Here is a 27,578-nt window from a genome sequence, read left to right as displayed (position 1 = left end):
CATGATTTTTGAGTAGGAATAGAAATGTAACATAAGAAAATATTTGACCTATAAAATGTTATAGATTTAGAGACTGGATTGTATTCTTAATATATAGTTCTAACAATCCTATTGGATTTTCAATTTAATAGTTACATAGTCATAATGTTTGATATTGTTATTATTGTTTTTGGAATTGACCTGTAGATAAAAACAAGAAAGATGTATAATTGCATAATTGTGTAATGTAAAAGCAATGTAAAGTTAAGAATTAGGTTGAGAATAGAAACCCCTAATACCTTAAATTTAAATGAAGACTTGAATCAAATAACATACAAGGAGGTTTAAGTATATTACTTATGGCTGTAAATGAGCATAATAGAAGAATTAATAATATAGCTAAGAAATGATCTGTGCTGAATCAATAGAAACTTTGGTGGAATCAATACAATCAAGATATGTATCAGTTTAATAGCTGGAATATTAAGCCAATAGAATTATACAAGAATGATGAAAATGTGTTTATCTCTTGGGTGGAAGACAGAGGGTAGTATGGAGGGCAAATATTTTTTCTATTTAATACCTTTACGGATTAATTATTTAGCAGGTGCAGTTATTACATAATGTAAATTAATTTTTATGTAAATAGCTTTACATGTAAATTGGTTAGATGTACATATGCTTGGATATATTAACTTATTAATTTTAATTAATAAGTGGGAAATTTTTAAAGAATCTTTTTCATATCCTGAGTCTTCAAATTTGTGTAAAAAGGGAGAATTTCTTCTGATTGCAGAACTTCTGTGCTTCTCCTTTCATAGAGAGCAGGCTCATAATTGACCTGAATTTAAATCTCATTTATGCTATTGACTGGCTACATGGCCTCTTGAAAAATATATAACTTTATAAAGAGTCAATCATTAATCTACATAATGGACATTATAACACTGACCTCATTGCTCTAGTATCAAGATTACATGAGATAATAATATGAAAAGTCTAGCACAATGCTATATACATATGTAGTAAGCAAATGTGTTTATGTTGTGGTTGAAGATATTAGAAGTTATCAAACTACAATGAGGCACTACTTCACACTAATTAGTATGGCTGTACTAAAAAAAAAAAAAAATCAGGGTCTTAAATAGATGTATGTGTATGCCAATGTTCATTTTAGCATAATATCACAATAGTCAAAAGGTAAAAACAAACCAAGTGTCCATCAACAGAAGAATGGGTAAGGAAAAGTTTGTATATACATATAACAGATATTATTCAGTCATAAAAATAATGAAGTTCTGATACATGCTACAATGTAGGATGAATCTGGAAAACATGATGCATATGAAAAAAGCCAGATATGAAAGGAAAAATATTGTATGATTCCATTTATATGAAATACCTAGAATAGGGAATTTCAGAGACAGGAAGTAGGGGCTGTGAGTAGGGGCTGGGAATTACTACTTGATGTTTATAGAATTTCTATTGAGATTGATGAAAAAGTTTTAAAAATAGAGATGATGATTGAACAACATTGGAAGATAATTAGTGACACTGATTGTACACTTAAAATGGTTAAAATGAAAAATATTGTGATATATATTTTACCACAAATTTAAAATATTAAGAATGCAATGTCAAGAATCATTGAATAGTATATCTTAAATGGATGAATTGAGTGGTATGTGAATTATATTTCAAAAAGCTGTTTAAAAATATCAAGAGCGATATTCCAAATATTAATAATAGCAATCTGTGAGGGTCAACCAATCGGAATGGATATTGGCTATTTCATTGTACTAATTTACCAGCTGAATAGATCAGCCTGGGTGTTACATTCCAGTCTTCTGCAGGAAAATAATCTGAAGTATTTTAATAAAATCTTATCTTACTATCCTTTCAGATGGTCTGCATTTTAAAAACTTGGGAAAAAATCACTTTTCATACATTTAGAATAGAGATTCACCAACTGTAGAGCTAAATCTGGCTTGCCTCCAGTTCTAAATCCTGACCTTTCCAAGTTCTACTGTGCAGCTTGCTAAGGGTCAACACAGCGGCCCCGCCATAAGGGTCAAGATTTATGAAGTGTGGGGTAAGGAGCAGGGGCATCAGGAGACACTCTGCCAGGTTCATTTGCTGGGAGGAAGTTGGGCAATGTATACACAGAGCTGGTAATCATAGCAGCAACAGATGAAATATAAGACGGGTAGGTATGAAACAATTTGAACCAACAATTGAGAGCTAATTTCTACAAAAATTTCAACAAATAATTAATTAGAATTATTGTCAAACACTCTCATATTCTCCAAAAAAGTATAAGTAAATCCTAGGATATCTGAATCAATGGAACTCAAGTACTTAGTATGCAGGAAAAATTATTGAAAACTTCACATGTAATGATTGAAAACTTCATATGTAATTATTTAGATAAGTTATTTTAATCAGAGTTCTAGTTCTAATTACTTTTTTATTTTTTAAAAAATTATTTGATATAAGTTTATATCAAACCACATGATGTATTTGGGGTATTTTAAATCTCCTCCGTTGCTTCCCCATGCAAGATAGAAAAGTGAGTTTCATCTTTTATCAAGTTGGAAAAGAGTAAACAAATAGCAATTTTGCTGGTTATGTGATAGATGAACCATCTTCTCCCTGAGTTCACAGTATCACTTTCTTCCATTTGTCCTGCAGTGTGTTTGATTGCCACTTCAATGCCCCAAACTCTATTTGGTACCATCCTTTGTATTCGCTCTCTCAAGTGGCTACAGAAATGGAAGAAACTGGTATTTCCAATTCTGACAACCACTATTAAGCATCAACCTCAGGTTCAGATTATAAACTTGTCACAGGTTGCTATCTTTCTGGAAAATGGAATGTAACTCTTTCTGCTGCTTTTTAACTTTTGAAAACATTTTTACTCTTCTTGATGTGAAAAAATAAAAAGTTAACCGAAACTAATATGAAGAGCATTTATCTTATTAAAGATGTCTGTAACATGTCCTTAATCAAATATTTATTTCAAAATAAGGAAAACTCCCATAAGCTATTTTCTGTGAAGAAATAATATAATAAGCAGATTAAATTAGAGATCTAATAGAGAAATATGGAATTTGTAAATTTTAGTATGAGATTTTGGAAAGTTTCATCACTATATTAAAAAAATTATTAAAGAATTATCTATTATGCTGAAAGTTATAAGAAATGCAAGCTTTGATGGAGAATATACTAAAAGTAGCCATTGTGTTAAGAAAATAAAGCCTCGTTTTATTTTCATCATCATCCCAATAAGATAAGCACCGCTATTATCTCCATGTAGATGAGCGCCCTTAACCAGAATCTATGGTTCTAAACCAGAAAGGTTTAGAAATCTACCCAGAAGATGATGAGTACATGATGCAGACAGATGCAAAAACAAGGGGCCTGATTCAATCTTCTCTAAGAACTCCTTTTAACCCTATATTGTGTGTGCCTTCATTTCTTAACAAAACTCTAACTTATTGGTTTTCTATGTATGCCTGCCATAACAAAATACCACAGACCAAGTGACTTATGCAACAGAAATATGGGTCGGGATATTCACGATCAAGGTGTCAGCATGGTTAATTTCAAGAGCTCTCTTCTTGGCTTATAAATGGCCTCCCTTTACGCGGAAGCCCCTTCTATCTCTATCTCTTTTAACAAAGGCAGCAGTCAGATTGGAATAGGGCCCCACCTTAGTTGCTTCATTGTAATTTAGTCACCTCTTTAAAAACCTTTCCTTGAAATATGGTTACATTCTTAGGTACATCTTGAATCTAGGGGTTGGAACTTCAGTGTATGAATTTGAGGAGAACACAATTCAGCTCATAACACATGATTTTGTTAGAAGATTGGGAATTCCAAATCAAAATTCATAAATGAACTATAAAACATTCTACATTTTATAAATTCTCTTGTACATAGGCAGATTATATAATATGCTTCTAACTAAAAAGACATAAACAAAACATAGAGGGTCTCTAAATTATGATTTCTTTTTTGACAGATCCTGCCTCAAGTTTATTCGTACAAATAGTACAGGAGGACACCAGCCCAACATAGACTGCAGCCCAAGGCTCACACCAGTCCTTCCATCCTCATATCCTCACATCCTCACATCGACAGACAGACTTCTCCTCTGCAGCATTAGTGAGGGCCTGGCCACTTTTGAGAGTTAGAGCCTGAGCCTGAGCTGGAGGTGGAGTTGCAGCTGTATTCTGGGCCTTGGTTCGAGCTTTGGCCTTGGACTTTGTCTGGCAGAGTCTCATGAGACCCTTGACGATATAGGCACAAGTATGTTTCCCAAGCTTGGGGTGAGTGATGTAGGCAAGTAGACTGAGCTTATGGCTGCCGTGCTTTGGAATCTTGGGCTTTACGTCCTTGGACTTTATGAGGGCCTTGATAGCCTCAGCGCATGCACTCATGGCCTTGGCGTTGTTGGTCTGCATCTTCTTCAGACCCTTCTTGATGTGCTTCTTGACAAAGCTCGGGAACTTAGAGTCCACCTCCTTAAGAGATTTGTATCTTTTTGTTCAGGGTGTCTTGATGCCATTTGGTGCCATTTTCAAGACTGGTTATGCGTGGTGTGGTTCTTGGACTCGGCTATGTCTGCACTGAAGCCCGCAGATCCAGAAGTGCATGGGACCGGAAGACTATGATGATTTAACTTATGATTTTTCAACTTCATAATGCTGTGAAAGCATTAAGTAGAGACTGTACTTTAAATTTTGATCATTTCCCAGGGTAGTGCTATGCGGTACAATACTCTCTTTCATACTGGGCAAGCTTCCAGTCAGCCACACAATAAAGAATATAAACAATTAATACTCTACAACCAATTATTTTGTTTGATTTTGCTCAACTAGGCTAATATACGTGTTCTGAGCTTATGTAAGTGTAGGCTAATATAAGTATTCTGAGCACATTTAAGATAGGCTAGGCGAAGCTATGATGTTCAGTAGGTTAGATGTATTAAATGCATTTCAACTTATGATATTTTAAACTTATGGTGAGTTTATTGGAATGTAACCTCATCAGAAGTCTAGGAACATCTGTAGTTGAATGGGACTTTTATTATTCCCAATATATATATAAAGAAACAGATAAAGATGTTAAGAAACCTGCACACATTATGAAGCTGACAACGATGGAAGCTGGGATATGCCTTCTGGTGTATAAAACCCCTACCACCCATTAAATGTAATCGTGATCAATGGTGTGCAGTGGTGGAACTGTAGGAAGAATTAGAAAAAGAGATAGAAGCAACTCCCTGTCTGTCCTCTCATCGAGTTATGCACTAACTACAGTCTACCTCCTCCTCAAGACAAGATTACTTATTTAACTTCTTAACATAAGCCACATAGAAATATTTACTAATATATGGTGCATGTGTGTGTAAGCACATGCATGTGTGTGCATGTGCATATACATGCATATGCCCAGAAAGATTTTGATTACATAAAATAAGGTAAAATTTACATGGTGTGATTTAGGTGTTTCTGGAAGTGTCATCAGCCCCAAAATGCTTCCATAATGTTAACTTTACGTTACTCGTTTTTTTGTCATTAAAGAAAAATTTCTGTGGGTTAACATTCTGTGATTCCTTTGTATACAGAAACATATTTATGTAATCATACATTATCCAACTATGATATTTTGTGAGATTAATTTACCATTTAACCAATAAGCACTTTTTTTTCTATTGTAGCCAACCTTCTTTATGACAGAAAAACAAATGACATGACACTTTGCAAGGACAATGTATTAGGTATGAATCAAGATGGAATTACTAGTGACTAAAGTAGAATCTGTGAAAATGGCAATGTCATCTCATCAAACCTCTGTGGAAATCGTGATGTCCATACAGAGAAGATACTCCCTCTGTGCTTGGTGCTCTCTGAGCTCTACTTCCTTGTAGCTCAATGGGACTCCACAGAGAGTCTGAGAGCAAATTGCATCTTGCCCTTTTTCTGTAAAGTAGAGCATTAAGGGTGAGGGCAAAAGTATGGGGAGCTACACAGGATAGTGGGCCAGATGAGGGTAGTTGAATGGCTCAGTTATAGAGCTCGCCAGTAAACCGCTTAAAAGAGCTACTAACAGGGAAGTTGAAGTGGAACCAAGAAGCTTGCCTGCCAATTACTATGATTCAGGGTTTAAGGTTACCAGGATGGAGCAGAAAGAAAGAAAAACCACTTTACCCTTTCCAGTTAAGTACCCTGACACAACCACTATTAGAACCCACATGCAACAGAGCATATGCCTATGCCACTTGCTATAAAATATACTAAGAACAGAGTAATAGCAAGACAAACATCATACTGGTTATAGTGAACCATGTTGTATATTTCTGGGGAGTTGAATTTCCTGAATTCTTTTTCATATAAAGACAAAAAAGTCAGTTTTAATTTTTCACAAATTGGAAAAGAAAAAATAACAAATTTGGCTGTTTATATGATGGACTCATTTACAGCCCCCTGAGAAAAATGAGTATTTTGTGAGTTCATAAAAGCACAAAGGAGTGTTTTGAGCAGTACTACTGTGGTAAGTAGCTGGTGAATATAATTAAGATAGAGGTTTTAGGAAGAATTCATTTAGCAGAAAATACTTCATTGAGATTGGACATGTGTACAGGTATTAAATAAATAGGTGGTGATAGTGGTAATGAGGGTTGTATGTAGAAATCACAACTAAGAGTAACATATTTGAAGATCATGGAATTAATACAAGACATTGATTGAGAACAGAAGGAAGTAAAATAGAATTATAATGAGTAGCTAAATGATGCAAGGGGAGTTGTAGAGGAAGGCAAAGGCAATATTATAAAGGAATTTATAGTTAATGTTAAAAATGTTTGTCTTTTTCTTAAGGAAAATGGAAAACCATTAAAAAATTTTTGTCAGTGAAGTCAGGCAATCGATTTTGCATCACAATGATTTTTCTTGTTTCAATATTTTTTTTAAAAAATGAATAAAAAAAGAGCTTAAGAAAAACAGCTAAGAGACAATGACAGTAGCCTACATAAAAGATGACGAAAGCTTGTTGACTAATGATAATAGCAGAGAAAAATACAAATTTAAGAACTATTTTATCTCCATCATTGCACTGGCTATTGATTGTATATAAAAGTGAAAGGTGGTATTTTTGTTTCTTGTTTGAACAGCTGGGCTGGTGTTTCAAGGTTGAAGAAAACAATCTCTTTTTCTTTAATTTTTATATATGTCAAGTTTAAAATTCTGTAGAGTTTTCTAAGATCAGATGTTGAGTAATAATTTGTTTTTTTAGAGATTTTGAACTCAAAAGAGCATGCTGATTCAGATATATACATTTGGAAGCCATTGGCATATAGAACATAAAGCATTATAGAAGAGATTTTTTAGAAAAAAAAATTACAGAGTTTAGTGAATAGGGGCCTAGGATGCAGCCATAAGCAACTTTCTCACCTAACAATGGTTATAAAGGAGGTTGGCAAAGGAACCCAATGATAGTAGAAGCTGGACAGTAGGTGGAAGTAACAGAATAAAAGTGTTTTGGTAATCAAGGAATGGTCTGCTCTGTCAAATATTGCTCAGATATCAAATAAGATAACTAGAGAATGTTTTTTAGCTTAGAGATCTGGGCTTTGATTTTGAAATTAAAGAGAGAAGGTTGTAGGGATAGGGACAGAATCAAGATATATGCTGTTTAGAAAATGAGCATAGATATGAGAAAGAATATATATTGCTTTCCCAACAGCTAATGTATATATCACCCCTACATGTGTGCATGTACACACATACACATTTCTTCTTCACAAACCTTGCTGTGTATGAGCCTGTGACCAAATTTTGGTTATAGAGTCAAGAGTGAGTGCTTGCTAGGGAGATTTCTTCCCTAATATAAAGGAAAAGCCAACGCAAACATAATTCTTCTCTGAATAAATTATGTTTTCCTATAAAATATAGAACTTCTGTGACCCCTCCCCCCCCCAGGGACCAAAGGAGAGACATTGCTGAATGTATATATCAAGACGGAAAGTGCCTAAACATCGATGACATTATTAAGCAATTGACTTAGCCTCTCAATGCAACTCTACCCATTATATGAGATATAAGACCCTTATGGAAAAAGTCACTTACAGTAGGTTCTGTGATGTTCAACTAAAAATATCCTACATGACACAGAAGATTGGAAAATTTTTATGTTGAGGTGAAAGATAAAGAGAACCAAGATGAAACCAGTATATATAAGTTTAACACTTTTTCTTTTTTCTTTTTTTAATTCTTTTTTTCTATTTCCATTTATTTCCTTCTTTTTTCTTTCCTTTCTCCTTTCATCCTTCATTTTTTCCTTCCTTCCCTTCCTTCCCTCACTCTTTCAATCTTATTTTTCCAAAAAGTGATAATTAACTATGTTTGAGTATTAGTACTATTGGGAAGCAATTAGGGAAAGAAGTACTGAATGAAGAATGGGCAGAGACGATTAGGAGTAAAGAATAAGAGAAATGATGCTAAAGTGCTGAAAAAATAATAGGGAGATGGAACACAAACAGAGGAGATGGGATGATGTTAGAGGGGAAGTGGTGGTGGATGGTCTAATCCTTGAGAGGTTGTGTGAAAATGGACAGTGAGATCCGGAGCACATATACATTGTTGGTGTCAGATAAGACAAAAGAAATCCATCTTGTATGGTAATAGGGAGGAGCAATGGTGGGGTTAGAATCTGGTAGTTTTATACATTTGAGAGTTAGAATTTATGGTAATTATAATCTGATTACTTCTATTTATTATCTTAAACAGGAAGTAAAATTAACTGCTGTGACTGATACATAATCAGAGACACTATAGAGATGAGCAAGGAGAACAGAGTTGAATGGCAAATTGGGTTTAGAGTAGATTGTTTACTGAAGGCTTGCATCAAAACTTGGCTTAACTCTAGGTCGAAATGGAGGTTGACTTATGAGGAAGGGAAAACTGAGGAGATAGGTAACAATGGGCAACTCAGAATCGGCTTTTTCTTCATTATCTTGTTAGTTGGGGAATGGCACTCATAAGATAGCTTTGGCAGATAACAAAAATGAAGTACTACATGCTCTTTGGAATTTAGAGTAAAAGATGTAAAGGGAAAGCTATATAGTATAAAAATTAAAGATGTATTGATTTTAAATACACAGCATGAGATTAATTCTTAGGAAAATATTACATTTAATGTACATTAAAAGAGATAGTACAGTCTCTCTGACTCATATAGAAAGGCACTTTATTGTTTACACTGAATATTTCAGGAAGCCATATTATATAAATCTAGGCTTCCCCTCATCCCAAAGAGAATGTCTTTAATTTTATGTATTAGGAAAATCCAATTAATTGATTATAAAATAATGAAAAGCTTTCTTTTTTGGGTTTTGGGCTTTACAAAGTAGAATAAAAGTGTTTTTAGTTAAGAACGGTTGCAATGAGATTCAACAAACAAAAACAAAACTTTCAAGATTAATTGATGAACTTTTTCTTTCTTCTGAACAGATGTTGGGACTAGATGTGGGTGGCGTTCTGTGTTGGTATAAAAACGAATAACAATTATAGAACAAAATCCAAATATAAGTTTTTGTGTGAAGTTAAGTAAATCTGCCCATAAATTTAGTTATTAGATGCAAAAAAAGAAATATGAAGAGACTATCTGAATTGACTTCAAATATGTACAAAGAGAAGAAAGATAGAAATCACGGTGTGTGACATAAGCAGACAATTTCCCACAATTTCAGTAAAATAGCTAAAATAGCTGAAAGTGCAGAGATTTAGTTCATCTAAATAGACAATTTACTGTCAGTATAATATTTTGAGAACAATCAGGTAAAATAATGTTTTTGAAAAAACTATAAATATTAAAAAAACACATTGTGTCATTTAATTTGAGTAATGAAGACAAGCAACCATGGTTTGAGATTTATTGTGATTTTTCCAGAAGCAGATAATGGTTTATCTCTGATGATTGTGGCATTGTTGTTGCAGAATTCTAGCCCACATGGTTGGTCAGAAAAAAGAATTCATAATGTATATATTTTGAAGTCAAGATTTATGGATTTTTAGTTCGGTATTGATTTTTTTTTTTATGGCATGCTAACACTCTCACACATTTTTTATTTTTAATAAAATTTCCTGTTTTTGGTTAATCAGATCATTGTTTTCCAGTTAATAGTCATTTACTATATTGTCTATAAATGCATATTTAACCTTTCTTGAAAATGAAGTCATCTTTTAAATGATAACGATAACCAAAGTGAACATAGTTCCATTAAGAAAATCAACAAAAGCAATTATTTAGGTTATCTGCAAATTTAGCTGATTCTTTTAAATCCATGTACAGTTGTTAAAATGAGTATCTGAAAATGTAAGTTATTTATATTTATTATTAGAAACTATGGCACTTTTAAAAAATTAATATAATCTTAGTGATTTGTACTTATACCTTATAACCATTGTTAACTATATAGCAGGAGACTCTGAAAAGCAAAGTCTTTCGTGCTTTTGGAAATACTATTAATTTTTTCTAATTAAAATGAATAGATTTTCCATCTCACATAGAAGAATAAGCTACTAATGGTGACTCAAACATGGAGATTTGTGTATATGCATCAACTATAGAATAATTAATCTTTTCTTAGTCATGCGGGAACTTTTGTTTTTTCTCCCTCAATGTTAAGCTCTTATTTTAACTGGTGGATCACAATGACATTTAAGGTTCCTAGGAATTAACATAATTTCAGAACCAGGATCTAGTAATCCCTAAACAGTCTCCATATTTATGTTTTCACAACAAATGGCGAAAATACGATTATTCGCCAAAATCTAGGAGGAGGTGTTACTACATATACTTTGAGCTGTGTTGTTTCCTCAGTGGGCTGTCATTTTAAGTAAGGTGCTCCCGTCAGTATACTGGATGCAGTTTGAAAACTGGGAAAGAAACCATGACTCTCTTTGGTGACTCAATTCAGGCTTCTAGATACTACATCTTGAGTTTTCCCAGTTATATAGATGGCGTAATATTTGAATAGGTATGGTAGTAACCACCAAGGCCACTCTCAGGCTTGATAATTTGCTAGAAGCACTCAGAGGACTGAAGAAAGCTGTTATATTCATGGTTATAATTTATTACAGAGAAACTTTAGAGATCAAAATCAGCAATGAGGAAAGATGTGTACAAGTCCAGGAGGGGAAGCTTGTAGGCACCCCCTTTCAGTGGAGTCTCATACTTAGTTCTTTCCAGCAGCAGTGAGTGACAACATGTGTGAAATATTGCCAAATAGGAGCTCACCCTGGTATCCATGCTTTTTATCATGGTCAGGCAAATAGCCCTGCAGTACCCACAGTGACTGGCCTCAGCTACTTAACTCCTCCCATAGCAAAAATAGGCATTTGCCCAATGTCAAACTGTAAGGGTAAACTCATCTGGTCAAACTGGTAAATGTTATTTCTCAGGAGCTAGCCAAGGACCATTCCTGAAAATATACTTTCCTTGGAACGTGCAGGATTTGAGCAACAGAGGCCTACTGAGTTAACCCTTTCTTGCCTGATGGGTTTCTCATCTATTTTATTTTTAGCAGCACCATGATTGATTAGGCATTGAAAGGAGCCCTGAAGGTTAAAATATCTCCATTCTTGCTTCTCATTAATCACTCTCCTTGTCTCTGAAACGTCACAGTTGGCATTTAACCACTGCTACTCTAGCATCCCATTAATGTCAGCTATATCAGAGAGCCACTCTCAATGATGTCACCTCCACTATTATTCCCATCCTACAAAGAACTACCAGAGATGCGTTTAATAATACCAAGCTCCCCACACTAATTTTTTTCTCAATATCTTAATAAAAAGAGAGTACACTGATCTTTCTCTGAGGACTTTGTGTATATTTGTGTAGGTATGTTTTATGGGGAGGCTGTTAGCAGTTCAACACATAAAAGCTCTACTGCATCACTTCTACTTCTCCAAGCTTTTGGATTTCATCTTCTACATTAGGCTAGGGAACTTCTGGCATCTCAACCTTATTGAAAGTTGGTCATTGTTGAGGTCAATTTCCAATCAATAAAAGCAGCTGTTTGAGGTTTTTTTTTTTTTTTTTATTATGGGAGATAGTATAATAATTCTGGAATTATTAGCCATATTAATAAACTCAAAGAATTCAATAATATACTCCTTCCTCTTAAATCCCTTGACCTTCATTCTCATACATATTTCACAGGTTTTTACTGTAATGCATTAGTAATATCTTGTAACTTTTTGTAGTACATCCCTTTCATCTTAGATCAGGTTGGGCATTTGTCCCTCCGTCACATAACAACTCATTATAGTTACAGAATTAGAAGCAATAAAGAGTTGTCAGAGTGTATCCTGAGAAGAACGCGCACTCCTTTATAAACTAATTTGTTTAGATGAAGTTATTACATGGTTGTCAAATTAGGATGAACTTAGATATGAGATTGTAAACTGCTATCCTGGCAATAATATCTCAGAGAGACTCATGAATTCAATATTCTCCATGTTGTCCCAGTATATATAGATGTCCTTGTTCTAAGGATCTAGTTCTCACTTGTTGCTAAAACATGCCCTTATTTTCACATAAGAAGTATAGTAAGGTTGTGAATTCAATTTCCATTATAAATCTGTCACCAGCAAAATGACCTTTGGATTTGGTTTTCATTTAGGTTGGACCTGCTACTAACACAACTAAGAGATCACTTTAAGGCCACCATCGAAACGTTCAGGGCCTCTGATCGTGATTTAGACTGCAAAGTTAAAATTCTGAGCTCTACATTGTTTCTTTCTTTCATCCTCCTACTGCATTCGGAAATAAAAATCTCTCTCTCAAGTCCTTACAGTCTCATTATTGCCTTTGATTAATGTGCACAAACCACTTGGTCTGCGTAGGTACTTCTTTTTTTCTTTCAATATATAACATAGTAATTAGACATTTATATAATTTATGAAGTGATTACCCCAATAAATCTTAAGTGCATCTCTAATAGGCAGCAAATGTGTTGGTTCGGTTTTCTTATCCATGCTATGTCTTTTGATTAAAGCATTAAATCCATCGTTTTAAAGTACTCGTTGATAGATATGTAGTTATTGCTATTTTACTACTCATATTTTTTATCTTTTTTCTCTTTTTTTAAGGAAGTCTCCTTAACATTTCTAGTACACATATGACACCATACATAGTTATTACAATATAATCGACTATATTCTCTTTGCTGTATTTTACATACCCATTGCTGATTTATAACTAGCGATGTGCACATCTTCATTTTTCCCTCATTTCTTATCAGTCTCCCCATACTCCTTCCCATCTTGCAATCATCAAAATGTTCTCTATATTTATGGGTTTGTTTTATTTTGTTTGTTTGTTTGTTTATTCTTTCCTGTCTGACTTACTTCATTTAGCATAATACCGTAGGTTCTCCCACGTTGTTGCAGAGGGCAAGATTTTTTCTTTTTCATGGCTGATAACATTCCAGTGTATAAAGGTACCACTCCTTTATCCATTCATCTATTGATGTACAATTAGGTTGCTTCCACGTTTCGGCTATTATAAATAATATTGCGACAAGTATAGAGAGGCATATGTCTTTTTGAATTAGTGTTTTGAGATTCTTTGGATAAATGTCCACAAGTGGAGTTGATAGGTCCCTCTTTGTTTCTTATTATAGCTCTTATTTAAAGTCTATTTTGGCTAATATAAGTATTGCAGTACCAGCTTTTTTTCATTTCATTGAAATAAAATATTTTTTTCATCCCTTTATTTTCAATCTGTGTGTGTCTTTTTAACTGAAGTGGGTTTCTTATTGGCAGCATATATATAGGTTTAGTTGTTTTTATCCATTCAGTCACTCTGGGTTTTTTTGAGCATTCAATCCCTTTACATTAAAATAATTATTAATAGCTGTGTAGCTACTGCCATTTTATTATTCATGTTTTTTATCTCCTCCCCCCCCTTTTTAAAGGAAGTCTCTTTAACATTTCTTGTAATACTGATTTTCATCATTATTTCTTCAGATAGGTTTTCAATTCCTTTCTCTCTCGCTTCTCCTTCTGGCACCCCTATAATGCAAATGTTGATACGCTTAATGCTGTTCCAGAGGCCCCTTAAATTATCTTCATTTTTTGATTTTTTTCTTTTTGCTGTTATGATTAGGTATTTTCTGCTACCTTATTTTCCAAATTGCTAATTTCATTCTCTGCTTCATTTAATCTACTGTTGATTCTTTGAAATGTGGTCTTCATTTCAATTATTATACTCTTTCTTTCAGACCGGTTCTTTTTTATGTTTTCTACCTCTATTTTTATGTTTTAAATCTCTTTTTAAAGTTCTTACTGAGTTCTTCTACTCCTTCCCTAAGTTCATTGAGCATATTTATAACTAGAGTTTTGAACTCTGCATCTGGTAGATGTTTGTTTACATTTTGTTTAGTTCTTTTTCTAGAGTTTTGTTCTTTTTTTTAATATGAGACATTTCTTTTTCTTTCCATTTTGGTGCCTCCTTGTGTTTGTTCTATGTATTAGGTAAAGCTGCTATATCTCCCAATCTTGGTAGGGCTGCCTTATATAGTAAGTATCCTGTGGTGCCACAGTGTCCTTGGTCACCTGAGCCGAGTACTCCAGGTGTGTTCCTGTGTGGGTCGTGCATGCCCTCCTATTGTAGTTGTGCCTTTATTGTTGTTGGCACATCCATGAGAGTGATTGACCCTCAAGTTGATTGGCTATGGGAACTGGCCTTGACTACAGTGGAGAAGCTTTTGTGTAGAGGCTGACTCTACAGAGTAGGATTTGCTTTAGTGAGGTTCTGTTGCCTTCCAGGGATTCCTTTTGGATGTGTCATTTGTGAAGGTAGTTGGGCAGTGTCTGGTGTGGTATAAAGGCGACCACTAGATGTCTTGGTTCTGAGGCCCCTTGGGAGAGTCTCTGGTGTAGACCAAGCTGCTGCCTGTGCCTAGCCCAGGGCCACCTCGTATGAACTACAGAGTGCTCTGTAGATGGATGCCACTTATGATGACTTAAAGGTACCTAGGAGAGCTTAAACTGTGAATTGAGGTGGGCTGCCACTAGTGATGGGCTTGTGGCTATCTAACAAGAGGTATGGGAACATGATCAGGCCAAAAGCTGCTTGTTTGGGGTTTTTGAAACATTGAGTGCTTTTAGGAAATTTTGTAGCATGAACCAAGACAGGCCGTTTGTATGAAAAACCCACTGGAAGCTACTTGGGTGGACTTCAAGTTGGGTAGGGCAGGTTCCAAGGGAATCACCAGGGCAGGCGAAAAGTGTTAGGCAGGTTGATGGAGATTTATATATGGTACCCACCTGCACTGGTAGGAGGAAGGCTCAGCAAAGAAACGCTGGCCTCTGCCTGCACTTATATTTGTGAGAATGCTGCCCTCCAGCCCTCATCCTGAAGGTAGGTAATTCAATTAATCTTTGTTGTCCCTGGCGCCTTTCAAGCTGCTGCCCCAGAGGTGGAGCTCAGAGCAAGTGATTCTGTCAGCAAGTAGATCCATGTGTGGGTCCTTTAAGAGGAATATCTGAAATTCCAGCCACCTTTCATCTCACTCAGCCACAATCTTTGCTGATTTTCACTGCCAGAAGTTTGGAGACTTCTTTTCCTGGTATTGAAACCCGAGGCTGCAGAGCCTTGTGTGGAGCTGGAACTCCTCGCTCTTCAGAAGGGGCCTCCACAGCTGAGACATCTTTTCTGTTTCTTAACAACCACACATGGGTTTAGTACCAGCCCTGTTCATATCTCTGCCCTTTCTACCAATCTCAATGTGGCTCCTTCTGTATGTCCTTAGTCATAGGACTTCTGTTCAGCTAGACTTCAGGCAATTCTCAATGAAGGTTTTTCTGTAGTTTAGTTATAATTTTGAGGTATACATGAGAGAAGGCAGGCACAACATTTACATAACTCTGCCATCTTAACTGAAGTCCCAAAGTACTTCCATTTTAATAGGCACTTGGTTGGCAAACCACAGGTGGTTTTCCAATTAGTTATGATGTCATTGTATGCCATCTGTTATTGAAGCATCATTTCTCATTGCATTCAAAACCAAGAATTGCAGCAGAACTAGTCACAGAACTCATTTTGAGTTTGTTTTCTACTATAATTTCTGGTACCAAATATCTATCAGTCATATTATCCTAAGAAAAATGACCACATCTACATATCTACTATGACATGCACAAACACACAAACATATTACATATATAAATTAAATAAATAAGTGCTATTGTTAATATGTATGGTACAGATTATTGATATAAAAACATTATTGTCCTTAGTGCTTAAGACACTTATTTCCTGATATGATTTCCAAACCAAGGTATCTGTAAATGTCCTGGACCTAATGAATCTGATTATCTGACATAGAATAATTAATGTCAACTGCAAAGTTAGGGATCAAGCTCACACAGACCACCTTCCCTTAGAATACCAAGAGTAAGTTCAGGTAGTTTGCAAAAGGACCCTCAATTTTAATAATTAACTATAAGAACTTAGAGAACTCACTGAAAGCTGTTATACTCGTAGTATAATTTGTTACATGAGAAGGATATTACTTTAAAATCAGCCAAAGGAAGAGATGCAGAAGACCCATCCTGGAAAAGTCCCAAACATGGACCTTCTAGAAGTCCTCTCATCATGGATTCATTGACAGGATTAATTACTGCCAGCAATGATGCGTGAGAATACACACAAAATATTGTCAACCAAGGAAGTTCACCCAAATCTTGTTATCAAGAGTTTTGATTGGCATCCCATCAAATAGGCAAGATTGGTTTTCTAAGTGACTGATCTGTTTCTAGACCCTTAGGAGGTCAAATGATGCCATGTGACCCAGAGTCTTCACCATATTATTATTATTAGACTAAGAGCCATAGACAAAAGAAGACTCCTATTAGGCATGATATTTCAAAAGCTCAGATCGATCTTCCAGAAACCAAGAACAAAGGTGTGAGCACTGAGCTAATCAAGAAGAGAAGGTTTCAGTGGTAAGATGCTCAGTTGAAAAAGCACAAGGAGCTGACATAAGAATGAAATAGCAGGTGCCAACTTTATTGTGGGGAGTGTGTGCTTCTGCCCTAGGGGACCACAATGTCGGGATTCTGACACACGTGTGTAATACAATAAGTTGAGTCATACTTATAAAAGTTAGGCACAGGCAGCCTGCTACATTAATGTAACATTTTAAATCTGGAGTCCTATCCCCAGCCACGATCCTAGATCAAAGCCAGACCTGGCGAGATCCAAAAAAGGCTAGACTTCTCTTTAGGGAAAGCTAATTTTTTTCCTACATATGGATTTGATGGGACTGTGAAATGATCCAACTAATTTGGACATAGCTTGCTTAGTACTGGCATTTTAGAACCACTATCTCAAATTATATATCTTTCCTGTCCTACCACAATCTGAGTTTCAGTATAAATTGCTGGAAAAAAATAATATTTGATTGCATAAAAGTAAGTTTGAATACTGTCCCTTTTAGTGTTTTCGTGAATACTTAATTACAATCTTTTAAATTGATGACATGTTGATACTTAAAAAAATGCAAGAAAAATATGGAAAATGGGGGAAATGTACAACGTGTGCATTTAAAAAGGAATTCTTGTTAATTAAACCATCTGGCACATTGTCTTATACATAGTAGTTATTTCCAAAATTCACATATCACATTGGTTTTCAAAACAAAAGGAAAAATTTAAATTCAAAGATATGCTGATGTTTGGATAAATCATGTTTTTATTTTAAAGCGAAACTCATGTTAGAACTAGTGATCTTAGAAATTATCTAGGCCAATGGCAAAATGATTAAATTAGGACCTTTAGATATGGAATGACTTTGCTAAACATTGCATTTTGAATTGGATTTTGCATAACAGAAATCTCACTATACTGGCTTAAGTAAGTCAGGTTGACTTCTCATGAATGGAGAACTCCAGAGGCCAAGCCCAAGGCTGAACCAAGTGTTCAAGGCAGCCATTAACACATAAAAGAATATACAGATGTCAAATAATAATGTACACCTGAAAATCATATAATTGTATTAACCGATGTTACCCCAATAAATAAAAAAAAAAAATAAAGGAAATAAGACATGGGAAAAAAAGGACTTATAACTATATTAGCTTCCAGCTCCATCAAACTTAGAGTGTGGCTTTTTCACTAATTTGTTTTAAATTGTTTTTTTTTTCTCTTTGAGATATTGTATCTATTTTCCAAGTGAAATATAGTGAGCAAAAGAGAAATATAAAAGATTGAGTCTGACCTTTTTCAGTATAATCCGAATTACATTAAGGCAAACCTTGCACTATGACCCTCATATAGGGTATATTGAAAAGTAGTGTAACTGGGCACATAATAAAAGCAGAATCTTAAAAACAAACAAAAAAACAAACCTGGGATTCTGCTAGTAAGTGAAAAAGGGAAATTGGATATTAGATATATCCATATTTGCTGCATGTTTCTTCAACGAATATTTATTAAGCATCTATTTGTCATAAGCTTGGGTTATGAAGTGCTGAACAAACCAATATAGCTTGTAGTCTCTAACTTCATGACACTTATGGTAATGGGGAAAAACATACAGTAAGATAGCAAGTACACGAGCTCATATGATTATATATTGTGATAAATGTTATAAAAGAAGGAAAAATTCTATGAAAAAGAGTATTTGAGCTTTAGGGAAGGCGTAATCCACTTTAAGTGTCATGTCTTTTTTAAAGGGATGACATTGCGGCTGAGACTTGAAAGATAAGTTATTAGTTGTATTGGGGGGAGGGAAAAGAGGTCTACGAAGTGAGAACAGAAAGTATAAAGTGCTGGATTCTAAGAGTTTGAAATATTTAAGAAAATGAGGATAGGCCAGAGTGGTTGTCGCATGATGAATGAGAGAAATAAACTGTGAGAGAAGGTAAGATATATATATAAGAATGTTTATACCCTGATTCCTCTTCACTCTTAAAAAAGATAAACTCTGAGATACCTGATACTATAGAAAAAGAAATGATAAAATAGAAATACGGAGAGTAAGTTTTTATTTCAAAAGCCAAAGCTACAAGGTAATGAAATCTTAATAGTTAAGAACAGTTGTCTTTCCCGAGACAGTAAAAGATTTTCCCAGTACAGTAACAGGGGTAAAAAAAGAGAGGGGCGGGGTGGGGCGGCGGGGGGAGAGAAGGAAAAATAAATAAATAAAGAGGGAGAAAGGTCAGTGGTACTCAGGATGGCAAAGCCGAACCTGAAAAGATCTCATGCAGAAGAATATTCTGTGTTAGCAGTCAGAGACCGTCCATAGTTCCTAGTGTGGCTACTGGGTAAATGCTGCTTCATATCTGGAGCTATGGAAGATGTACCTGTTGTCTACCCAGGCTAGATCTGAGAATGCAGACTGCAGGGTCTATGGTCACCATCTTTATCCTTGTCATTGAGTGGGGCTCTTTTTTTTTTTTATTTTTGTAAATATTGCTCATTAATTAACCAGAAATAACATCTACTTATGCACTTTGGTTTTGCTTTATCTAAAAAATCACTGGTATTTGTACTGAGAACACAGCCACAAAACATGGCTTCTTTTCTCCTTCATTCCTTTTCAGTCCCGTGAGAGAGGATAGTAAAAAAGAAAGAAAGAAAGAAAGAAAGAAAGAAAGAAAGAAAGAAAGAAAGAAAGAAAGAAAGAAAGAAAGAAAGAAAGAAAGAAGAGAAAAATAAGATATTCATAGACTGTATAATTGCTATATAATTTAACATAATTGAATTTTCTTTTAAAACCAACTTTTTAATTCATTCAACACATAATTATTTAGGGTTTACTGTGAGTAAAGTAGCCATTAAGGACTTTGAGCCACACCAGAAGACACATTTTAAGCAGGTATGTAGGATTTATGGCATATATTAAATTTCTTTATTTGCATCTTATTTCCTGTCAACTGTTGAAAACTGCCAGGATCTTTATTTCTAACACTAATTAGCTCTTATAGCTGAAACACTCAGTCTTTTTGATGCTGTATATATATAGGCCCTGATGTCACTAACACCTCTACCTGTTACACATCTCTTTTGGAAAGGTCTGGAATCCCAGCCTCTCAGTACTACTTGTTTGTGTCTGCAGGACATGAGAGGGTCTACTGGTTTAGGGGGTTGGGGAGGGCATAGCATGCCACTGCAGCTGATGTTTATACCACTGTGTATAGTCCCAGACACAGGATTTTGGCATACCAAATCTCTTTAGTCACTTGTTATTCTTGTCACCATTTTATCAGCATCTGTCAGGCAGGAACACATGCTGTCTCTGTTTTGTATGACATGACTGTGCTGGGTATCTAGCGATAATGCCACAGTCCCCACAGGCAAGCACTTAACATTGATCACGATGCTGGCTGAGACCTGCTCATCAACCTTTCATGAATTACAAAAAAATCTCAAGTTTGACTTGCATTTCATTTTTAATATGATTTCAAAATGCCCTGAGATGCCTCGGCATGATAAAATCTTATTGGAGTTTGAGTTTTTTTGTTGCAGTTCTGAACAATCAAATGCACGGAGTCACCCCTGAGTGACTGTGAAACAATGACATTTCTAAAGAAAATGTTGAAACTCTTTATAATGCTGGCTTAAGGGCTAGTCACATCACCAATTCCACACATATGTATGTATTTTTACAAACAGTAGTCTTTTTAATTTAAAATCTTATAAAATCAGATATATTTTAAGGTCTCTCCTCTATATTACTATTTAGTATCTAATCTTACTTTCTCATTTGAAACACAAAAAATATTTGATAGAGTTCAATTCCTTGAAATTTCAATTATTTCCAAAATAGTAGTCTGTAATTTAGTTGTGATTTGGCTCAAAAAGAAATCTAAAGATAAATCAAATTGGCCTCATGGGTTTTATTCTTGAAAATATGCATTATTATAAAAAATGGACAAAGCACAAGAGGAAGAGGCACCAGTGGATAGTGGAGAAGCATTGGTCTGGATTAAAGAAGTCTATCCTCAGTCTTACCCATAGTATTCATTTACATCTGTTTTCTTATTTTTTGGTAAAGGTAAATCATAAATCCCTCTCTCTGACTTCATTATGACATTTTCCCTTGAGAAACAAGAAAAAATGTGTATGACAATATACATAATACATATTATGCACATGACAGAAATTATTATTGTTATTATTATTTGGTGAACAACTATTAAATATACTTGAATAGACATATTATCCAATTAAAACCTACTTCCAAATTTAACTTATTTTTTAATAACCTAAAAATTCAAGTGAAGAAAAATGATTTTTTTACCCAGATAGCCATTCATTGTATGTATTATAAGATAATGCTTAAATTTATGAACTTCCTCATTGTTTGTGGCATACATTTGCTCTAATTCTATAGCAAGTCACCAGTTTACCAATTCACTCCCTTTGTTCTTGCAAATAATACAATTTAGTTTGAGTGGTCACAATCTTGCCTCAGGATGGGTCCAAGCTAATTATTGCAATGTAGCTCACCTGTGGTGATGATTGGTTAAAGACTAGATGTTTGACTCAGCACCTGGAAAAGAGAGAGAGAGAATGACTCTGAGACACTGAGGTACTCCCGGGTTCCTGATGACGTCAATATGCCAATAAATCAATCCTTTGACTTCTAATCTCTGTAAAGCTTGCTAAATTAAAAATAACCTTGTGATTTAAGCCAATATTAGCTATGTATTCTGTTTCTTGAGACTGAAAGCATCTGACATTAGTGATATTCTGATTCTACTACCTTCTAGTCAAGCTGTGCTACTACATTCTTGGCTTTTTTGGGCTGATGAATATGGTCACCTATGAAAGCCTGCAGAGCTCTTTTCTCTTTGGCACAGTGACTGACAACTTTTGAGATGATTACTACTTTATTAGCCTGGATCCCTGAGTGATAATGATAAGCAGGATGGTATCATATAGCATGAACAAGATATAAGTCTTTGTTACTGTGAGCAACATATATCTCATGCTTTGTTATTGCAGTCTAAATTAGTTTGACCTGAAACAATATTAGTGTTACCAGGCAATATGTGGCCCCTAAAATGATATATTAAGATTCTAACTCACATACCTTAGAATATGACCTTATCGGAAATAGGATCTTTGTTTATTAATTAGTTAAAACGAAGTCATACTGGAGCAGGATGGACCCCTAATCCAATATGACTAGTGTCCTTATAAGAGGGAAATTTGAACACAGACACACATGGGGAATGCTATGTAATGGCAGGCTCAGAGACTGATTTATCTCAAGTGCAAGCAATGAAACACCAAATATTGCCAAGAAATCACCAGAAACTAGAAAGAAATAAGGGAGGAATCTCTCCAACAAGCTTCAGAAGGAACATGGCTGGCCGATACTTAATTTGGACTTTTGGCCTCCAGAATAAATGTCTGTTTTTCTAAGTCACTTAGTTTGTGATACTTTGTGACACAAGCCTTAGGAAACTAATAAAATCAGATAAGCCAGTGCTGCTATTATTATTTTTGCTGTTATTATGTCATTTTATATTAACTTTTTTGTAAAAATATTAATTATATATAAAGGCATAATGGTCATGCCTCCACACTTGGAAATTCTTTTAATAGGACATGAAATGTATTCATATAGATGATGCTTAAAGAAAATCAAGTTTTAAAACTATTGTAAGTAGATATTGAGAACAGTGGCCTACTGAGGACTCACATAATAAATTATAGAGAATTAGTAAAATTTCTTCCTTAAATGGTAGAATTTACCAGTGAACCCATCAAGGCCTGGTGCTTTCTCTTTTAGAAGGTTATTAATCAATGATTCAATTTCTTTAACAGATATGGTCTATTGAGATTGTTTATTTCTTCTTATGTTTTTTGATAATTCTGAATATAAAGTGGTCCATAGTGTTTCTTTATTATCCTTTTAATGTCTATATCTGTAGAATATCTTTGTTTTCATTTCTGATATTATTAACTGGTGTTTTTTTTTCTCTTTTTCTCTGTTAGCCTAGCTACAGATTGCTTTTATTGACATTTTTGATATCAAAATATTTTCAAGGAATCATCTTTTGGTTTTGTTGATTTTTAAATTGATTTTATGCTTTCCATTTCCTTGATTTCTACTCTAATTCTTATTACTTATTTTCATCTACTTACTTTAGTTTTAATTACCTTTTTCCTTTCTAGTTGACTTAAATGGAAACTTAGATTATTGATTTTGGATATTTCTTTTCAATACATTAAATATTTTTTTAATGCTTTAAATTTGCCTCTAAGCACTGCTTTCACAGCATTCTACAAATGGTGATACGTTGTGTTTTTGTTTAACTTAATATGTATCTAAACTCAGAGTGATTCATCCAGACCCAGCATCTGTCGATATGGCCTTTCTCAGGCTCCCCAAGACTTAGGTGACTTGACCAAGATGAATGAAAATAAGATGCAGTCACATCTTTTCTAACTTTAGACTCAATTAAGGTGAAATTCCTCTATTTAAGACCATGATTACAAAATAGCGAGTGTGTATAATTTATCTGGACAGAAATCAAGATATTAGAGCTTGGTAGAACATGATATGCTCCTACTTCTTTCCTTCATTTCTATTAATTTTGATAAATGACTTTTATAACATTTTATAAAACTCCTATTTTCCAAGCGAAAGATATATTATTTGGCAAATAACTAATATGCCCTCTGGTCTTAATAGATTAGAAGTCAAAGGGTAGATTTATTGGCATGTTGATGGTGCAGGATAAGCTTGAGAAAGTAAAGAAATTATTTAGTCATTGATTAATGTTTTACAGTTTATGTGCAATAAGGATTGATTTTTTGTTGATATTGTAAATTATGCCACAAAGCAGAACCAGGAAAAGAGGGTAATAGTGAAATAATGTGATTTCTCCTTAATACAAAAGCTTCCTTTGGAAATACCATACTTAGTATTATGTGAATGAAAGAACGTTCCTTAGATAAAATGAGGATGTTATTCTTGCGTTGGGTGGAATTTTGGTCTAGAAAGCTTCTAAGGTGCCACAGAAATTTAAAATTATATCATTCTCTAAAAAAGACTCAGCAGATTCTTTAAATTGTAAATCACTCAAAGCGAAAGGAACTCTACAATTGGAAGAATCTTGAAGAGAAAAATTGTGGTCTCATAGAAAGACTCAGATCCAACTGTCTCTGGGCAAGTTCTGTAGGTTTCAGAACTAAAATTTCAATTTCATCATAAATAAAACAAATAATATCTACCTTTCATGGGTTAACAAGTGATAAAATTGAAGTTATTAATTATAAATTAGATAAATGGTAATATAATAATTTTTTTCAAATAACCAACTGCCAAGGTTTTCTAATAAAAAAAGAACTAAACGATAGCTTTATAACTCTGCTAATGAGATGAGGGAGCTATTAATGGCATTCACAACTTCCTTGTCCCTTTTAGGCACAGAAACTCTACTGAAGCAAAGAGAAATTTCCTTGTTTTGTATGTTTGTTTGTTTATCATACATTTTTTGCTATTGCTTTTTCTGTTCTCTCATGACAACCAATTATGTAGAAACAATGTTATAGTGAAGACAGAATAAAAAGAAATTAGTAAGTAACATATTTATAATTCTTCCTTTCAAATAGCCAATAAATGCACAAATATTACTCTACTCCCCAAATTTTCTGAAGCCAACATCCTCATCTCAATCACTTTATTTATCAATCTGTCTATCTATCTATCTATCATTTATTTATTAACACCTACAGCTCCTGATATTCCTAGATGGTCTCCCATTCAAGTACTAACCAGGTCTGACCCTGCTTAGCTTCCGAGATCAGACGAGATCTGGCCCATTCAGGGTGGCATGGCCGTAGACTCAATCATTTTACAAGCAGTGGTGAATAGACCAAAGAAATGATATCATCCTGGTCAATGTCTACTAGGGAACAAACTCTGCCCCTTTATCTCGACATTTTTAGTATTCTTGTTTAAAAACTTCATCGATATTTGTATAACTCTCTATAATACATTTTCTCTCTAACATCTCTTAAAGTTTTTGCTTTGACTTTGTACCAAAAAATTTGATCCCAGGCTAGGCAATATTTTTATCCTTAAAGCTGGCATCTCAAATGTCATCTCTGATCTTTATTAATGTTTTTAGAAATTTGGCTCCACAAGAAATATTGAGAAGCTTCCTGATTTATGCTAACGTCTTTGTATATGCAGCAGAGCTGAGACAGATTTGAGGAGTCCTCAAAATGAAGAGTTAAGAATATCTGATGATTAGAACTGGTAGTAGCTGCACATGGGTATGATTGTGAATATATTTGAGAATGAACAGAAAATAAAGAGAGGACCAGATCTTGAACCTCCAAATTCTTGATCCAATCTGTATTGTTGTTGCTGATTCTAGGAAAAATCATTCTCTATTATTCTAATAGAAAAAAAGAATTTAATAGAAGTATTATTTGAATTGTTATTGGAAGATTTGGAGTAACAGATATCTTTTCAGAATACTTGGGATAGATCTAACTGGATAAATAATTTGAAGCTGGAAAAAACCTTATTTCCAACTGCCAGAGACTAAATAATGCTTATATAAATATAATATGTCTCAAATACTTACATTTTAGAAAGCAATAGTCACCTCCTATCCAGTTTCATCACTGAAAAGATATAAATATAAGCATTAAAATAGCTTTACATATATTAATATAGCACTATAAATTCCACCCATCAGCACAGCAAATGCATCTCCAGGAAAGGATTCTCATTTCTAGCAAAAACTAATTACGTTAGATACAAAATTCAATACCATTTCTTAATGCATTAACTTGCTCATGAGGGCTATGATTGCCTTTGCAATTTGAGGTTTCATACAAGACCAATTTAACTCTAAAACTATACATATATCCTTTTAAACTTAGATGTTTTTCAAACATCATAGTGAACAAGAATTTTGCATAGGATTTTGCTCATAGTAAATACAACTGTGACAATCTTTTGGGGAGTAAGCCTTTTTTACATATCACAGGTCTTTGTGCATGTCCAACCCTAGTTTACTAATTTATGCATTTCTTGTTTGTTAATTCATAACTTTTTTCTGGTTAATATGAAAAAATGGTATATATAACTCTGAAATAGTATAATTAGGGAGGTATATGCACAGAGAAAGAGTCCAGGTGAAGTTACTCTGTGTATTAGTGTGTGTGTGTGTGTGTGTGTGTGTGTGTGTGTGTGTATTTAAAACTCCTATCGGCAAATCATAACCCCCATTTGATGTCCACACATATGTGGACCCCTCCTGAATAAATATTGAATCTTATGTTTTTGTTAATTCTCCTCTAAGCCTACATAATTTACCTGGCCTTTAAGAACTTGCTACCATGATGTTAAAAAGAGATTTAGAAAAAAAGAAGCTAAGGAAGAGTAGAAGAAATATAAAGATATTTTTTTTCCTGTCAAGAGTTAGCTACTTTATGAGATTTCTTTTTCAACATCCATTTTATTTGGCCAAGAGTCCTCAGAGGACCTTGAGCTGACACTAACCTTTTCATGTAAGTGCATTCACTTGATAACAGCCTGTAGAGTCACAAGTAAATGTAAGTTCCTTATATAACATCTCCAGCAGCTCTAGTGATCAATAATCTCCCTCACCTCCCAGGACCTTCTCCTGTACACTCTTTAGATAAGACTCCCTGTGACTATAGTGGAAGAGCTGTTGTGCAGGGGCTGACCCAACAAAGCAGGATTCCCTTTAACAGGGCTCTAGGGCCTGTTGAGTCTTCCCTTTAGGTGTGTTATTTCTGGTGGTAGCTAAGTGGTGCTCTGGTATGGTCTGAAGATGGCTACTGAGTATTTTGGTTCTGAGGCCTCTTGGGAGGGGGTCTGGTGCAGGCAAAGTTAAGCTGTTGGTTGTGTCCTGCTTGAGGTCATTTTTTATGAGTTATAAAGTCATCTGTAGATGGTTGCCACTTGTGCTGGGCTTGAAAATTTCTGGGAAAGACTAATCTGTGGAATAAGCCTGGCTGCTGCTGCCAGTGCCAGGCTAGGGACAGCTAAGCAAGAGTTTTAGTCACACTGAGGTCAGAAACTGCTTGTTGGGGAGTTTTGAACCTTCGAGAAATTTTAGGAAAGTCTGCAGCATGATCCAACACATGCCATTTATGTGGAAAAGCCACGGTCAGTGGCTTGGGTGGGCCTGAAATTTGGGCATGGCAGGTTCTCAGGGAATCACCAAGGTGAGGTGAATAGTGTTAGCTTCATTGATAGAAACTCAGATATGAAGCCTGCCTGATCCTGAAGGATAGATAGGACGAATGCTCAATAAGCGAACAATGGCTCTGCCATTGTGGCATATAATGCTATTTGAAAGGTGGCCAAAGGTCTGCTGTGCAAGAATTTTCAAAACATGAAGAAAAACAGATGGGAAGTTGTGATTCCAAAGTAAATAAGTTGCCTTAGGCTTTGATAAGAAGCTTCATCCTTCTTAACTCTTTACAGAAAAAAGTATCTTTAGGTGTTTTTTTAGGTTATGTCTCTGTACATTTAAATCCCCAAAATTTACTTTGCAAAATACTCCTCCAGAG

At 34.7% G+C, this 27,578-nt stretch overlaps 1 protein-coding gene and 1 pseudogene across 1 annotated transcript; both read right to left on the bottom strand.

Annotated features, from left to right (window-relative positions):
- Window positions 1-4,094: 4,094 nt before the first annotated feature.
- On the bottom strand, window positions 4,095-4,445 carry LOC107506439 (60S ribosomal protein L29-like). Its single transcript, XM_016137127.2, has one exon. It carries the CDS (start codon window positions 4,443-4,445, stop codon window positions 4,095-4,097), a length of 351 nt encoding a protein of 116 aa, XP_015992613.2.
- Window positions 4,446-24,746: 20,301 nt separating this feature from the next.
- Window positions 24,747-24,865, bottom strand: LOC118606070 (annotated as a pseudogene).
- Between the last annotated feature and the right edge of the window lie 2,713 nt (window positions 24,866-27,578).

The sequence above is a fragment of the Rousettus aegyptiacus genome, unplaced genomic scaffold (genome assembly GCF_014176215.1).
Source record: "Rousettus aegyptiacus isolate mRouAeg1 unplaced genomic scaffold, mRouAeg1.p scaffold_m13_p_7, whole genome shotgun sequence".
Lineage (NCBI taxonomy): Eukaryota > Metazoa > Chordata > Mammalia > Chiroptera > Pteropodidae > Rousettus > Rousettus aegyptiacus.
Note: the sequence above shows the minus strand (reverse complement) of the source record. Positions and strands in the feature narration are given on the sequence as shown.